The 16,504-nt window shown below is 44.0% G+C and overlaps 2 protein-coding genes across 4 annotated transcripts; one reads left to right on the forward strand and one right to left on the reverse strand.

The window, feature by feature from the left end:
* The first annotated feature begins 4,968 nt into the window (after nt 1-4,968).
* Nucleotides 4,969-12,080, forward strand: LOC100282483 (pseudouridine-5'-phosphate glycosidase). 3 transcript variants are annotated; one of them, NR_178034.1, is made up of 12 exons: nt 4,984-5,195; nt 5,338-5,448; nt 5,715-5,797; nt 7,499-7,558; nt 7,677-7,737; nt 8,066-8,172; nt 8,603-8,680; nt 9,622-9,667; nt 10,645-10,760; nt 10,837-10,922; nt 11,189-11,272; nt 11,697-12,080. NR_178034.1 is itself a non-coding variant. In NM_001155392.3 (12 exons), the coding sequence occupies exons 1-12, from the start codon at nt 5,108-5,110 to the stop codon at nt 11,717-11,719; spliced, it is 948 nt and encodes a 315-aa protein (NP_001148864.2). In that variant the 5' UTR covers nt 4,984-5,107; the 3' UTR covers nt 11,720-12,080. The 3 variants fall into 3 exon arrangements, 2 of the variants coding, with proteins under 2 accessions (XP_020408940.1, NP_001148864.2); NM_001155392.3 differs by having other exon boundaries at nt 10,645-10,765; XM_020553351.2 differs by lacking the exons at nt 10,837-10,922; nt 11,189-11,272 and having other exon boundaries at nt 4,969-5,195; nt 10,645-10,789; nt 11,697-11,992.
* Nucleotides 12,081-14,490: 2,410 nt separating this feature from the next.
* LOC100284810 (uncharacterized) lies at nt 14,491-15,808 on the reverse strand. Its single transcript, NM_001157705.2, has one exon. It carries the CDS (start codon nt 15,669-15,671, stop codon nt 14,817-14,819), a length of 855 nt encoding a protein of 284 aa, NP_001151177.2. The 5' UTR covers nt 15,672-15,808; the 3' UTR covers nt 14,491-14,816.
* Nucleotides 15,809-16,504: the final 696 nt, after the last annotated feature.

Here is a 16,504-nt window from a genome sequence, read left to right on the forward strand (position 1 = left end):
TCCTTATAAAAAATGATTACAAAAATAGAAACTAGTGCTTATGTTACTAACGACGTATCTCTTGAGCTTACTTATGAATATCTACAAAAGAGAAAGTGCACAAGCCTCAAGGATTGCTCTTCACCCAAAGGAAGAAAGGAAAAAGCAAAGGTATGGGAACTCATCTTCTTAATCAAATACAGTTCCCATCAATGGTTATTTACTCTAAATTATCTTATTCTACCTATGTGAAGAATAGATTCTTTTTGGGACTTAATTTTTGCTAGGTGTGCATACAATCTCATTCTCATAAATGCACTAGTCCATTAGAATCCATTTCATGCCTTTGCTATACATATTCTCATATTGATTTACTTCCAAGTAATGATTAATAAACTCAATATGAAGAAGTAAAATTCCTATGATTGATCAAAATGCTTAAAGGATGCATATTGTTGTGTTCTAACGTTAAGGAATTTACTTCATGTATATGTGAAATATGGATGATGAATTGTATTTATTTCCTATCTAAAGAAATCATCCTTCATTATATACTCCCTTGTGTTATTAACATCTTTCTTGAGTATTTTCAATGAGTTTGAAAGGAAAAAAAAACAACTACAAAGGGAGGACTCTCAAATGAATGAGGAGGACATCAAGAACAACACCACCTACTTGGATAGTAAGATCTACAAAACAATCAATGGTGTGGTTGTGAGTATTCTAAATCCTTTTCATTATGAGAATATCAGGCATAAGTTGTCTATTGCAAATCATATAAGCCTTGATCAAGATGTATAATGCTTCTCCCTACACTTCTCTATAATAAATGCATCTATTCATCTCATTCAAATTCTTGATGCATATCTCTAGGGGGAGTCTATTTCTACATCTTGATTGTGTTGAGACTATCACTTTATCTTAGTAATTTCATATAGTCACGTGCATAAGAATGAGTTTCTCATGAAGTATGCTACTATTATTCAATTCTTATTTTTCACTCTAAAGTAGCATATTTGATGGATTCTCCTACTCTAAGCTTATTCGATAATCTATTGTGTATGTTGTTCTTTTGATCACATTTGTTATTTGTTTGATCATTGAATGACTTAAATTAACAATCATGATTCTTAGTGCCATATATATATATATATATATATTTTTAAATCGATATCTCTCTTGATATGCACTAAGTTGAAAGGAGAATTCATGATACATTTATGCAATTAGTGACTCACTTAATATATGCTAACAATGACTTGCAGAAGGATCACTGGTTGTAGAACTCTCTCTTGTGCAAAATATTTCCATATATTGTCTTGAGTATAGGTCTTAAGCAGCGAAGACTGAGGACAAAGCACAATGAAGAGAGCGTCTCTATGTGAAGGTACAAAAGGGTAAAACTATCTCCTTTCATTTAAACTTGTACCTAAATCTTCCTTTTCTATACTTTCTTTACATATCTTGTATAAAAGGAAGAGAAAGCATGTCCATGCATTATCCCTGCTTCATATCTAGTTTAACTTCTCAAAAATTCATTCCTGCTTTAATGCATCTTTGTTGAAACTAGATGAAGTGTTTTTATTATCAAAGAGCTTAAATCTTAACCTTGTAACAAGGATAAGCTACCTTTGTTCCAAAGGTGGATGGTCCTTAAGTCTCTTTGAAATCCTTCAAGGGAAAATGCTTAAATTGTTCATAACATGCTTTCATAAGTGCATAAATTGTCATGAGCATCACACCTATACTGCGACACAATGCACTTCACATTCTATATGATATAGATATGTTCTCATTAACCCAATTATGTGCAATTGGCATTTAAGGCCAAAATATATGTTCCTCTCCATGCACACATTTAGGGGGAGCAATCTATATTATATAGAACTATGATCATGCTTAATTTGATATATCCTTTGATCATATCTCTTTTATGTCTATGACTAATGTGTTTTCAAGTGTATTCTCATGCTTAGTCATAAGAATTGAAAGGGAAATGGAGTACTCGGCAAAGACAACGCTTCCACTCAACTCCTTCGGTATTATCCACTCTTTGTCGGTACTCCGCATCGTTCTCCACTTTGGTATAATCTTCACTCATATTTCAATTATTTGCCAAAGGGGGAGAGAAAATAAAGGGCTTATATTTCACTCTAAATATCCGTTTTTGGCGATTCATGCCAAAGGGGGAGAAAGTATTAGCCCAAAGCAAAAGGACCGCACCACCACCTAATTTTAAAACTCATGATTTTCAAAATTGGTATCTCATTATGTTCTAAAGGGGGAGAAAGTAGCACCTTCAAAAATTGGTATCTTAAAACCCTCTTGAACACTAAGAGGAGAATTTTATTGAAGGGGAGTTTTGTTTAGTCAAAGGAAAAAGCATTTAAAACAGGGGGAGAAAATTTCAAATCTTGAAAATGCTTCTCAAAATCTTACTCATTTACCTTTGACTATTTGCAAAAAGAACTTTGAAAAGAATTTACAAAAGTATTTGCAAAAACAAAACATGTGGTGCAAGCGTGGTCCAAAATGTTGAGAATATAAAGAAACAATCCATGCGTATCTTATGAGAATTTATATTGGCTCAATTCTAAGTAACCTTTGCACTTACATTTTGCAAACTAGTTCAATTATGCACTTCTCTACTTGTTTTGGTTTGTGTTGGCATCAATCACCAAAAAGGGGGAGATTGAAAGGGAATTAGGCTTCCACCTCTTCCCTAATTGATTTTGGTGGTTGAATTGCCCAACACAAATAATTGGACTAACTAGTTTGCTCTAGTCTATAAGTTCTACAGGTGCCAAAGGTTCACAATAGGCCAATAAAAAGACCAAGAAAAGGGTTCAAACAAGAGAGCAAAAGACAACCCGGAAGGCACCCTGGTCTGGCGCACCGGACTGTCCGGTGTGCCACCGGACAGTGTCCGGTGCACCAGGGAAGATCGACTTCAAACTCTTCACCTTCGGGTTTTCCAGGCGCACCTCCGATATAATTCAGCGGACTGTCTGGTGTGCCACCGGACTGTTCGGTGCGCCAGCGGAGCAACGATCATCTGCGCGCAATGGTCGACTCTGCAAAGCAAACAATGCAAATCAGATGTCAGAGCAGACGGACAGAGGGGCACCGAACTGTCCGGTGTCGCACCGGACTGTCCGGTGCCACATGAGGACAAAGCCTCCAACGGTCGACCAGCTCTAAGCCCTAACGGGAGGATGACGTGGCGGCGCACCGGACAGTGTCCGGTGCGCCCATCGCCAGTAGCCTTCTCCAACGGCTACAATTTGGTTGGTGGCTATAAATACCACCCCAACCGGCCACTTCAAGGGGTGGGAGCCCAAGCAACATTCCAAGTCATCTAGTTGACATTCTCAAGCCATCCCAACCACATATATTCATTGATACATCCTATACACAAGATTTAGACCACTACAACCAACACAAGTGCCACAAAAGAGAGAGCAAGCAATAGAGAGCTACTCATTTGAGTTGAGCACTAGTGCCTTGTGAGATTCATTGAGAGATAGTGTGTGCTACATCTTTGTGTTCATTTGCGCGTGGAGTTTTGACTCCCATTGAACTTCCTCCAAAGTTTTGGAGGCTTGTAAAAGCTAGCAAGAGACACCAAAGAGTGTGGTGGTCCTTGCGGGATCGAGAGTGATCCTTGAGAAGAAGAAGAGCTCGCCGGTCTTGAGTGATCGGTGGAGAGAGGGAAAGGGTTGAAAAAGACCCGTCCTTAGTGGACTCCTCAATGGGGACTAGGCCTTCGAGGGCCGAACCTCGGTAAAACAAATCACCCGTGTCCATTGTGTTTATTGCTTGTGATTTGCTTGTTTTCCTTCACTCTAAGTTTTTCTTGCACTATTCTTTGCTAACCCATTTGGTGTTGCTTTAAGATAAATTCTCATTTAGTGAAGCAACACTTCGCAAGAAAGAACTTAAGTCGTTACTCTTCTCATCTAAGCCTTCTTGCTTTATTATCATAGACTTATTAGTTGTATTGATTAATCACTTCCGCATTATTTGAAAGCTATACTCTTACTAGCAAGAACTTAGTTTTTATACTCCGACAATTGTATATCTTGTTCTAACCACTAATCAAGGGATCTAGTTGGGGGATAAAGTTTTAATTTTCAGATTTCGCCTATCCACCCCCCCTCTAGGCGACTTTCAGAACCTCACCCCAACTATATCCTCTCATGTTGAGCTTTCTGTACTTATGGATGTCAGTCGTAGGGGTTAGTCCCTCCATGACACTATTCAACCACTTTTTCACATACCAGCGCAAAGTAGTCGTACGAGTCAATCATAGAGTTGTATGGTAGATATAGTATTAGACCCTAGAAAAGTTATTTCAAAAGACAGATACATATATTAGAGTAGTTAAAGACTTCTGTTAGCATCAACTTGAAAAAAGTATACAAAGATATCATAAGGGCCTTTGACAGGAATGAAAGGAATGTCCAAAGTATTCAAACTGCACCCCATTTTGATGTAGAGATGCAACTTTTGCAAAAAAAAACTTCAACCACAAGCCAATCCTTCAACAATAAAGTGGTTTCTAGGATGGTCCAACACAAATAGGTGGAAGAGGTGCTCACGCCTTTGGAGGCAGGTATTCCAATAGTGGTTGTCCAACAAAATTATATATGGTAGCATACTTGTATCTCAAAATATAGTACTTTTGTTTGACTATAAATATACATGCCACACTAGATCATGTGATTTAGTAGCATTTAATTACATTGGTTTGCTTAGGAAACAACAGAACGAAACTCTCTATTGCAAGAGGCGGTTTCATTCACTCAAAGATGATATGATACTCTTAAAAACAGTGTCATGAAACTCTCAATTAAAAATAGTCTGGGAACCAAACACCTCCTTAGTTCTAATAGACTCGTATTATCATTTAGTCTTTATCTATATAATTAATTTTATATTTTATAAGTAAAATATATTAATAGTTCTAATAATTTATATTAAACATCCGAATACTAGCTGACTAAAGTTTAGCACGTCAAACGGCCACGAATATCTCGGTCGCCAATTGCTGTATACTCTTACCTTCGCCTTCGCCGCCGCCGCCGTACAGTCTAGAGAGAACCGGCACAGCCGCCGCAGTCCGCAGATGTCGATCGTGGTGGCATCGGAGGTCGCGACCGCTCTCGCGAGCCGCGGCGCGGTCGTCGCCCTCGAGTCCACCATCATCTGCCACGGTCAGCTTGCTGTCTTGCTCCTGCTTTTTTCCTTCCGATTTCCTTTCCATTCAGCTTGCTCCTGCCTTTTCCTTCGGATTCTCTTTTCCATTCGCCGCGCCGCCTATTGTGGCTAACTTGGCGCATCATGGACCCCGTTTAGGTATGCCGTACCCGAAGAATCTCCAGATGGCCATGGAGGTGGAGGCCATCATCAGGGACAACGGGGCTATCCCTGCAACCATAGCCGTCCTGGACGGAGTCCCTCACGTCGGTCAGTTCTCTGCTTCTCCACATGCTGCTGGATTGTCTATTAATCTTTAATTTTGCTAGTGTCCATTTCGTTCTTCCTTCACTGCTTGAATTTGTAGACATGTTACTTCTGAAGCTAGCACCCAAAACGTCATTATAGCTTCTTTTGGAGCGACCATAACACATCATCGATAAAACCCTATTCGCTGTGATCACAATCCAAATTTCTAACTCAAATTCTACTGTCAATTTTACATCCTACCCCTGACACTATTTGTGTGATAATAGGCCTTAACAACGAACAATTGAAGAGATTGGCTATAAGTGGAAGGCAATTTCAGAAGACGGCTAGAAGGGATATTGTCCATGTCGTGAGTGCTCTGCACACTTGAAACTATTCGTTCTTAGCCTTGGTTTCGAAAACCGGGGGACAATATAATTTATGTTTGATGGGGGTGCTAGCGTGGGCTCACTCCGAATGGTGAATTGCATGGATTCAAGAAGAGGATCTAAGACAGAGGGTTATACTGGTTTCGACTTACATCCTAGTCCAGTGTAGTGCTGATCGTAATATTACTTGATGACTATATTATAGCTGGTGCGTGTGTGGGAAGGAGGGGGTCCTGCCCTTTTATAGCTCAAGGTCAAGGGTTGGACCTTACTGTGGGGACTTGTATTCTACCGATGAGAGAGTGGCCTGTTGCCCTAGAGTGGTGTAGTCCTTCTGACGTCTCTGGGAGGGTCGTGCGTATCCGTACTTCCGGTATGGCGTACCGCTTCATCCGCCCGGTATGCGGGTCCCTGTAGCAAGTTCGATGTTGACGTAGTGGCACTTGGCGGGTCCCATAGGGTAGACTTTCGGTATGCTTTGGGGTCGTGCGTGGTGCAGCTTCATCTCCCGTCATGAGCCTTGCGTCACCTTTATGTGTGCGTAGGCATAACCCGATATGGTGTATCGTCCCGTCCTTTCCGGTACGTGAGTTACTGTAGAGATTCCAGTGCTGAGGTCCTCCTATGACTGAGGTTGATTGATCCCACAAGGCAGTGGGGATACGCTTGAGACCGTACATGGCGGTGTACAGTCATGTTGATTGTGACCTATTGGCACCCCTTCGGTAGTCGCGCCTGTGGTCCAGACGTGATTTGGTGGTGACACGTCTTGTCGTGCTGACGTGGGTCAGCAGTACTGGATCAGCCCTTTCGCCTCGCTGAGTTGCTCGACAGAGGGATGGTAGGTCGATCCGCCTCACAGGGTTGCTCCACAAGGAGTTGGTCGGCCGTTCCGTCTCGCTGGGTTGCTCGACGGAGGGTTGGTTGGCCACTCCGCCTCGCAGGGTTGCTCGGCAGATGGTTGGTCGGCTGCTCCGCCTCGCAGGGTTGCTCGACAGAGGGTTGGTCAGCAACTGGGTCGCTAAGAGGCTTTGGGCCTACTTTGGACACCTGGTTCCTGGGTACCCGACACTCAGGTTCCACGTTGTTTGCTTTTCTTCTGTTATTAACACAAGAAGGGGCACTTCACATGCTTTATGCCTCAACAATCTGCCTCCTTGCTGACATAACAGCAATGGAGACCCATAGTGCAATACATCTGAATTATTGTAATCAAATCTAGGTGACTCATGCATATATTTGTACTCTTTTTTTAAATGAACTTTTATAAAAAAACTCGGCCAATAAGGGAAAGACCGTCCCTACGATTTTATATTAAGAAGAAGCTCAATCGGAGCTCCGGCCGAGAAAGGTCACGAAAGCTGGTCCCCCGTGCAAAATGAGGGTCCGCCCCTTATAGACCAGATCTTTACTTGTGCTTTGAGCCCTCCCAGCCCCTACACGAGGATCCGCCCCCCATAGGTCAGTCTATCTCGTGTGCACACGACTAGGGGAACCAGCAAGTGACATTTTTTAACCTCAACCTGAAATTCGCTCCCACTGGGATTCAAACTTAGGACTTAAGGTGTGCTACTCAGACCACCTAACCAACTCGGCTAGAGGCTCTTTCGCTAATGTCCTTTTATAGCTAGCCATATACCTATTTTGTTTCGTTCCTTATTTTTTCCCTATTTTATTGACAGATCGCATCTGGTGGCAACGGCGCAACAACAGTTTCGGCCACTATGTTCTTTGCTCACAAGGTGCCGAAATATCTTTTCTAAAATCATTGTACCTATCTTGTTTATCTTGGTTTGATCTGATATCATTTTTATGTTCGTACCAACTACTCTAAATAAATTAAGCTCTTTCCAAATTCAGGTTGGCATACCAGTTTTTGTTACTGGGGGCATTGGAGGTGTGCATAGACATGGTGAACAAAGTAAGCAGCTTCATATTGCATACTTATTTTGCTATGCGTTGACTGTTGACACTGGCAGGAACTCATTGTATCTTAACTGTTATGATTTACCTCTTTCAATCTAGTGCTTCGCACAGCTCTCTGTGACACCCTTGTTAATGATCTCCTGTCAACTGTCGATTGATGGATTTAAACTCTGAAGCTTAAAGTTCATGAATAAAGTTTGTTCTCTTTTTCTAATCTCTGAAGCATGACATATACAGTGCACAGTTAAACTAAACTACCATTTGGGTGTGGTCAGGCGACAAACAGTTGTACATTGATTGATGAAGTCACCATTTCGATGCAGCTATGGATGTCTCCTCAGACTTAACTGAACTTGGAAAGACTCCTGTAGCTGTTGTATCGGCAGGTGTGAAGTCCATTTTGGACATACCGCGGACACTTGAATACCTGGTAGTATACTTTCTGTTTGCTGTCTTCCACAGATAACTTGGTTTATTAGAACTGACTTTCATGTAGAATTGTATATTGCTTTCATATTTAGCTGTTAAGATGTAAAATATGGATAGGCTATACTTGAGGAATTTACCTTCCTTTGGTTAGCATTTAACTCAATTTAAAGCAAACCAAAACGTCAACTTATTGGTGTTTGTTATTTTGAAGGGACCATTTTGTTCATGTTTATCCTGAATGACCTGAGATCATCTTTTCAGTAGATGCTTACACGAAGTTTCTTGTGTTGTTTGACAATTGAGTCAATATGTGGTGCTTAATACGAGAGTAATATTGTAGAAATTCGTTTGTGTTTCTGCAAGATCCTGTGTAAGTTATAATGCTTTGCTCATGTTCAGTCACGTGATCTTATTAGTCTATTGCATGACAGGAAACTGAAGGGGTGACTGTTGCTGCTTACAGAACCAATGAATTTCCCGCGTTCTTCACAGAAATTAGTGGATGCCAGGTTAATACCTTTTCTTCTGTAAGATTTTTTATTGTTGATACTTGGAATTAATTGCCATACTGTTGAAAGAGCCAAATGCTTTCATCTGAACCAATGATGGCTTAGCATGATCCAATTGCAACTTTTGATTGTTCATAATTCAATGAAGTTGTGGTTTGGACAGAGTGTAGTATGGTTTGAAGAGAAGGTTTGGTAAACTGCTTTATGTATCTTTTACTTTGGATGGTGTGCTAGAGCACAGTCATTGGAAATAACTAACCTAAAGCTTTCAAGGGATAACCATAACCTTTTAAATCTTTCGAGCTTCACCATCCTAGAAGGCTAGAACCTCCCTTCCTATTCACGTTTTCATTGTTATTTTTCTTTTACCCAGACTCTGCTATCTGTATCCTGTCCTGTAACTTCTAAACCCTCCCTTCTATCTTTGAAAGGGTAACACCTTTTTTTACTTTAATAAAAAACTTTTTACTATTTGTAATATTTTGTTTTTTCTCGTCCAACTGCATTTGTATTTATAAATACTTCACGTGCCACATAGTCTATCAGCTAAGTGCTAAGGCAACTAGGCAAGTATGGATATTTTTAAATATACGATTTTAGCTTAACAGGATTTTGTGCCACTTCTGTGCCTATGTCTATGTTAGTCTAAAGGGCATTTTCGTCATCTCAGTGTTTGACAACTATGCAATATGACCTCTTGCAAATAATCCAGTAGAGTACATACTGCCGGTCTTGCAATAATTTAGCACTATCACATAATAATGATTAGATATGTAGTTAGGCCCTGCTGCAAGGGACGCTTTTCTGGATTCTTATGGACTTAGTTTGGAGTTGAAACGTTCCTTGCAATATTCCTGCAATTTCTTTTTCATCCAAGTTCCAAGCATGCCCTATTAACTCCTGTTCTGGATATTTATTGACATGTACTTAACCCAACATAGGTGCCATGTCGTGTTGATTCTCCAGAAGAGTGTGCCAAAATAATATGTGAGTAGTAAATTACAGTATTTTACTTAATATCTTTACATTTTTCATGAGATGAACTTTTAGTGATGACTTGATCCACCGTTCCATCGATGAGCTTCTACTCCCTGAGTTGTCTGATTTCTTGATTTTACAGAGATATTGACTGGTATGTAGATAGAACCATTTCGATATGTTGTACCAGTTTAAAAATCTACAGCCAGACTGCCGGATTAATAAGGTAGCTCCAAATTTATGTGCTATAAATCCAAAACCAAAAGGCATCATGTAGAATGCTTGTATTCTTCTAACGTGCAAAACTCGATCACATTACAAAGCAGTGTTTTCAGATCGCCTGATCGGCTGATCGTTTGGACTGGGCGATCAGCCGATTACTCGCCCCTGATCGACCCTAGCCGTTCACCTGGCTGTCCTGCATATTTCCAGGACACACACGCATACACATATATAATAGTATATACTTATATAGTATAGAATATACTTAGAATATAGAGATTAGAAGGGTGTCGGAGGGAGAGAGAAGGGAGCCGCCGGTCCTGGGAAGCAGAAGAGTCGCCTAGGGTACAGGTAAGTGGAAGAGTCTGGGCGGCTATATTAATTCTGGTCCGAAAATGACTGTTGGACTTCCCTGAGCATTAAACCCTGTTGATCGACTGATAGCCCATCAGGACGATTAATTGCTACAGATCGCCGATTAGGCGGACGATATGGACGATCAGCACATCTGATCGAATCGAAACCTCTAATCGAGTACTGAGTACCGATCAGCCCGACTAATCGCAACTAATTGCGATTAGTCGGACGATATGAAATCACTGTTACAAAGTCTAATTAGCAACCCACACATTGAGTTGTTCAAACTTTTGACTTGTGTAGTATAACTATTTTTGCTTGCTAGCTTCTGCACTGATTAGAATCTTGGTTGTCACTTGTCAGTGGTTCCAGAGTTCTTTGTTTGTAAGATTTCTGATGTCATGCAGATGCAAACAAGAACCTACGTCTTGGTTCTGGGATTCTTATTGCAGTACCGATCCCCAAGCAGCATGCAACTTCAGGGAAAATTATAGAGTCTGCAATACAGACAGCTCTAAAAGAGGCAGGGTACAGTCAACATCTGCACTTCTGGTAATGATATATAAAACTGATAGCTGATGTTGCCCTTTTTTTCTCAGGGATAAAAGGATAATAGGAAATGCGATCACTCCCTTCATGCTTGAAAGAGTAAAAGAACTAACTGGAGGATCTTCCTTGGAAGCTAGTATCCTATAGCATTATTATCTGTATATAGTTTCATTCAGTGGCATATTATTAAGATGGTTGCATAACGTGCACCAATAATTTTAAGCCTACTTGCTGCATTCCACAGATATGAAATCCAATGCATCTTCAAATTCTTATTAGACAATCCATATTGGATTTTTGTGGGAAACAAAGGTTCACTGGGCATAATTACAAAATCCCATATCAGTTGTGTGCTCTTTTAGTTCCCTTCATCCAAAGACAGTTCTCCTTATTGATGTTTAGATATTGCACTTGTTAAGAACAATGCTCTTATTGGTGCGAACATTGCTGTTGCCCTTTCTAACCTTCAGCAGAGAGAAATAAGCAGTAAGCTACTGTCACTTTAATAGAAGGGCAGGCCTGGTGAAATGGTGAGAGCTATCTCACCGAGTCACTAGGTCGTGGATTCGAAGCACCCTCTCCGCTTTTGTGGGGCAAAGGGTGGCATTAGTTTATCTCTTTCCTAGACTACTCATGTCTGAGCATTTGGTACCGAGTCTGCCCTTTACTATCAATAATAAGTTTTCATTTTGCCATATGTAGTGCTTATGATATCACACTACTACTTAATTTACTAGTGTTCTTCTAACACCTCTTTCTTTCTCTTGTTTATAAAAATAAAATAAAAGAGAGATATGGTATTAACTTGTATTGAATGTGGCGTTAAGCTACTCTTTTTATCTCCAACATTGTGAATCAATCTTGATTCGTGTGGTTATGGCTTGATGAAATGTGATTGTTTGAATGACAGGAATGGGAAGATCCGCGTTGTAGGGTTACGCTCGCGGATGGAGTAGCACAGGAAGCAAACCATTTACGAGGATGGAAGCTAGCTGCAGGTTGGGAACTGGATGTGATTGAGATGTGTCTGAGTCTGACAAGAATAGGTTGCCTGCCACTTTGGCACCGTAATGAGATGTAGGCCATCAATGTACTATAATTAGATGTTTTTTGGGATGTAATCTGAATTTGGATGGTTCTCTATACTGAAATCATCTGCTTTGTGAGCGGAATTATGGAATGGTTTTGGCACTTCCATTTGATACATGTAGTATGTGCATGCAAAGCAACCTGTTTTGGCACTTCCATTTGACCTACCGTAGGGGTGGTTACATTAGCTAGAGACTCTTTTGCTTACATGGTTGTCAATTATTTGATACCAATATTGATTTGTTAATTTATTAATTAATTGATAATTAATTAATTGATACCAATTTTATCTTTGTGATGTACCACTATTGTGTCCCCAACCATGAACGTTGGTGGCATGCGTCTTCATACACGCATCGGTCGCACCTCTGTTTGGTATTTTCATGCGCCCGACAAATGGTGTAGACTTCCACTAACTAAATTCACGTGTTGCATAACATCCTACGCTCCGCTGACACTTGCTGCCAAAACACTAATCGACCATTTTGAGGTGTACAAGTTACGAGCCATCCGCTTCATCTCATCTCCTGCTGGCGACCTGGCGTTGACGCATCAGCATTCAGGTCTCTGCTCCCGTTCAAACCGAGGTCAATGCAAGCCGGCGCTTCCTTCCGTTTCCATCCCCGGCCGAGTGACGGAGCTAGAAACATTCCTGTCAACCCAGACGTGGATCCGAAGAAGATAGATGCATGCATGCACGAGATGAAAGAGAAGCAACACTCGTCACCGGACCAACTGTTCATGGAGCCCGAGATCTGAACAGAAGTTTGTTGCGAGGAAGCACTCCCCTGTGTGCAATGCAACTACAACTACTAGTAATTATCCTTGGCCGCAAAGGAAAAACAGCGCAAAAGAAGCGGCGATATGGTCGACCGGAACCGGATGGGTTTTCATGCATCTGCCGCCGACCATACGGGAGGCACCACCACCGCACGTCCGCACCGCACCGAGGCGCGGCGCCACCTGGCCGATCCCACTCGGCCTGGAAACGCAAAAGGCAAGCGCAACGGGAGGACGGACGAGAAGCTATCAGAGCCTGGAGGGTTGTGTGCACGCTACGGCTCTGCTGCAGCCCGCAGCGACGACACAGACACGGCCGGTCAACTACACCGCACTAACAGCGAGCCAGCGACCGATCCCAACCTAGCCACCACCATCATCATTACCCGCCATCGCGCCTCTACTCCACGTCCACGTGACGTCTCCACCCCACCCCACCACTCACGTCCGTCACGGCTAGCTGGCCCCGTGCACTGATCGATCTCCACCATGTCCCACGGTCAGCTCCTCTATCTGTCCGATGCAATATGAACGTCTGTGTTGTGTTTGTGCTTTGATCCGGAGGATGGACTTTGCTCGGAGCAAATTATCCGGGTTGACTCCGGCAGGCTCTGACTTCGCGCCTCGCAGGCAGCAGCCAGTTGCGCACAGATCCCCACCGCGCCTCATGGTTAGGCGTCAGGACACCACGAGTATGTGTCGGCTGTCCTGTCTGTCTAGGATAGCAATAGCGTATCTGGCCAAACACGGACGTATAGCGTACTAGTACGTAGAAAAATACTGCTGTGCAAAGCCTGCTCAAAAGTCCAATCTTTTCCTCTGATCCTATAAACTACACACTTAGCATGTCAGTTTAACGTGAGCTAGCCTGCGCGTATTTTGTATTGGTAGCAGTAGTCTAGCTATCTGTGAGCTGTGGTAAGCCCCCCGTTGTTTAGTAGTACTGGTGCTTTGATACGGCCGGTGATGGCACGCACACTGGCAGAGCAGGTTGCAAGTTTTAAAAACAATGGATCAACCGATCCGAAGAGCTTGTAGTACGTTCACACATCATCATCGGCCTCGGCCAGTCCCCGCGCTAACACCCACACGAACACAACATCATCATCGCCATCGCACACCACATGTTTCACATCGTGGACAGCCCAGAACCCACTAGGAGAGGTGCTAATAACGCGCGCGAGGAGAATCTCCCCCAGAATTGCTGCCTGGCACTGGTGTACGCCATTTCAAGGGAGTTATACCGTGGCCGTGGCCGTGCCATCTTTTCAAGAAGACGTAGCACTCTGCACTCCTGAATCCTGATCGTGAGCCGTGACCATGGTCTGTTTCCTGTGTACCAGTCTCCCTGCAAGAACTGGAATGTGGCCGGTGGAACGGCTCCAACTCCAACACGCACAAAGGGGTTGGGAGATCATTAAAAGGAGAATGGTTTGGTGTACCAGCAAAAGAGTAACGGAAGGACTAGCCATCCATCCATCCAATACACCATCAATATGCTGCCTGCCGCCATGTGAATCCTCTGACCAAATGGAATTGAATTGAAATATACTAGTATAGTAGTGTAGAACTGGTGTATCAATATCATTCACGCGTCTCTCGTTTTCGTCGTCGGCCATAGAATAGGTTCAGGACTCCTTCGTTCAGGCACAAAACGATCAAGAAACTTCTTCTACCAATCTCTGTGTGAATGCTTTCTCTCTCCTCCACCCCTCAAATTCCAGCATTTAATTCTGTACCTAGAACCTGTACTACCACAGGCACAGAATCATTCAAGTCTAATCTTTCTTATTAGTAAATCCAATATGCATGGGTCAGAGTAGTTCAAACTTTGCAGAAGATGAAATCGAAATTACACAAGTAGCTGTACAAACATGAATATGTAGTTACTTGGAAGCAGTACAAGCAGCTCGTTACATCGCCACAAAATGTTGGGCCGACAAGCAGTACTAAACTACGCAGTAGTATATATGTCAACGGGGGTGTTTTGGACTTGGTTTGGGGTGTGTGTGCCAGTCTTGCATACTCTTCTTCTTCACGGATAGACAAAATGTAATAAATCCAAAAAAAAAAAAAAACAAAAAGAAATTTTAAAACGTGGACTAATCTGGATTTGGTGCATGGAATGGAAGGACGAAAATGGTGAAGGTGGAAGCAATCATCACCGGAAGCGGCCGACGTCGGCGAGCTTCCTGGAGCGACAGCGCGTAACGGAGGCAGCAGACGAGAGACTGTGGAGCGGCGACGGCCGGAACTCGGAGGAGAAGGAGCCCGGGTCCGGCGGCTGGACGTGGCGGCGGCGCCCCGGGCTGGGCCGCACGAGCGGGCTGAGGCAGACGGCGAAACCCGACGGCATGCTGTTCGTCTGGCGGCGCCGGCAGCGGGTCCTCCGCATGGGGGACGGGGACGGCCGCCACGGGGGATCCGCGGCGGGCGAGCTGCTCTCGTCGCCGCTGCCGTGGCTGTCCCGCTCCGGCGACAGCCCCCGGTTGCTGACCACGCGGCAGGAGCGCCTCGGCGGGGCTGACCGTGGCGAGGTGATCGAGGCCGGCGCCGCCTGCTTCTTGCGGCGGCGCGGCATGATCGCGGCGAACCAAGAATGTTTCTTCCGCTCCGTGGCGCCTTCCTGGTGCGTCTCTTCCGATCTGTGACCGTGGTGGTGGCCGAAGAGCGTGGCGAGCACGGAGAACTTGCCGGCGCGCCGCCTCTTGTACTCGTAGCCTATGTCGCCTTCCTCCAACGCGCCGCCGCCGTAGGCGGGCCCTACCTGCGGCGTCCGGAAGAAGAGCAGGCTCGGGTGGTGCCTGAGCGCGCCGCCCCCGCCCGACGTGTCCGACTTCCTGCGGGACACGTACGGGGACACCGACCTCGGGAACGCGGGCGCCGCGGCGGGCGGCGGCGGCGACGACGACGCGTCGCCGTTCTGCGCGGCCTCCAGCGCGATCAGGCGGTCGCGGAGGCACGTGGCACAGACGCCACCGCCGCCGACCTGGTACGGGTGCTTCTTGCACCTCATGCCCACCCCGTCGCACTTCGTCTCATCTCCTCTCCTCTCCCCGCGTACGCCGCCGGAGCGGCGGGGCGTTCCTTCGGCGCAGTAGATGGATGGGTGGATTGACGACGAGCCGGGCGCGGGTGCGGAGCCAAGCAAAATAGCGACTAGGCAGATGCACCTGCCTCCCTTACTTTCGATTATATACCCCGTTGGCTCTAGGATTGTGTCTTGTTTTAGTCTTTACTTGATACTCTAGTATTTAACTCAATTCAAGTGTTTTGAGGTGTATATTAGTTTAAGTTACATTCTAATCCACCTCAAAATATGTAGATTGATGTTAATAATAGAGTATACAAACTAGACTTTAGTGAGATAGTAGGGTACATATCTACCGTCACATCTCATATTGATTACAGTTTTCATGTGGTACTTGCTCTGTTCTTTTTTATTTGTCACCGTTTAGTTCGAAATAAACTATGGGTGGTAAATATTCAAGAACTAAGGTAGTATTTAGATGTTGTTTGGTTAGACCGTTTTGGCCCGTAATCCATTCACAGCGTGAAGCAATTACTTTGCATTATATGTAGTTGAACCACAGTATAACCGATCACACTTTTTATTAGTCGCTGGATTGGATAGTGCAAAATTACACTATCCAGCATGCGTATAGAATCTCGATACTGCTCTTCATCCAACGTTATCCAGTTTCGCTCCCATAATCATTCGGTCAATTTTGCACCATGCGTGCGTTTGGTCGGATGCGATGGGAGGCAGGAGAACCTTTTCCATTGGACGCTGCGGTTCCCGGGGGCGGGTGGGCAATAGAGGGAGGTGGACGAAGGCACGAGGCGGCG

Source organism: Zea mays, chromosome 5, assembly GCF_902167145.1.
Source record: "Zea mays cultivar B73 chromosome 5, Zm-B73-REFERENCE-NAM-5.0, whole genome shotgun sequence".
In the NCBI taxonomy this organism is placed as follows: domain Eukaryota; kingdom Viridiplantae; phylum Streptophyta; class Magnoliopsida; order Poales; family Poaceae; genus Zea; species Zea mays.

What these genes read in the sequence shown, in the direction of transcription:
- LOC100282483 (NM_001155392.3), top strand. Translation starts at nt 5,108, where the DNA reads ATGTCGATCGTGGTGGCATCGGAGGTCGCGACCGCTCTCGCGAGCCGC. An exon ending in AGGATCTTCCTTGGAAGCTA is followed by an intron (nt 10,923 to 11,188) that starts GTATCCTATAGC and finishes ATTGATGTTTAG; the next exon opens with ATATTGCACTTGTTAAGAAC. An exon ending in TCAGCAGAGAGAAATAAGCA is followed by an intron (nt 11,273 to 11,696) that starts GTAAGCTACTGT and finishes TTTGAATGACAG; the next exon opens with GAATGGGAAGATCCGCGTTG.
- LOC100284810 (NM_001157705.2), bottom strand. Translation starts at nt 15,671, where the DNA reads ATGAGGTGCAAGAAGCACCCGTACCAGGTCGGCGGCGGTGGCGTCTGT.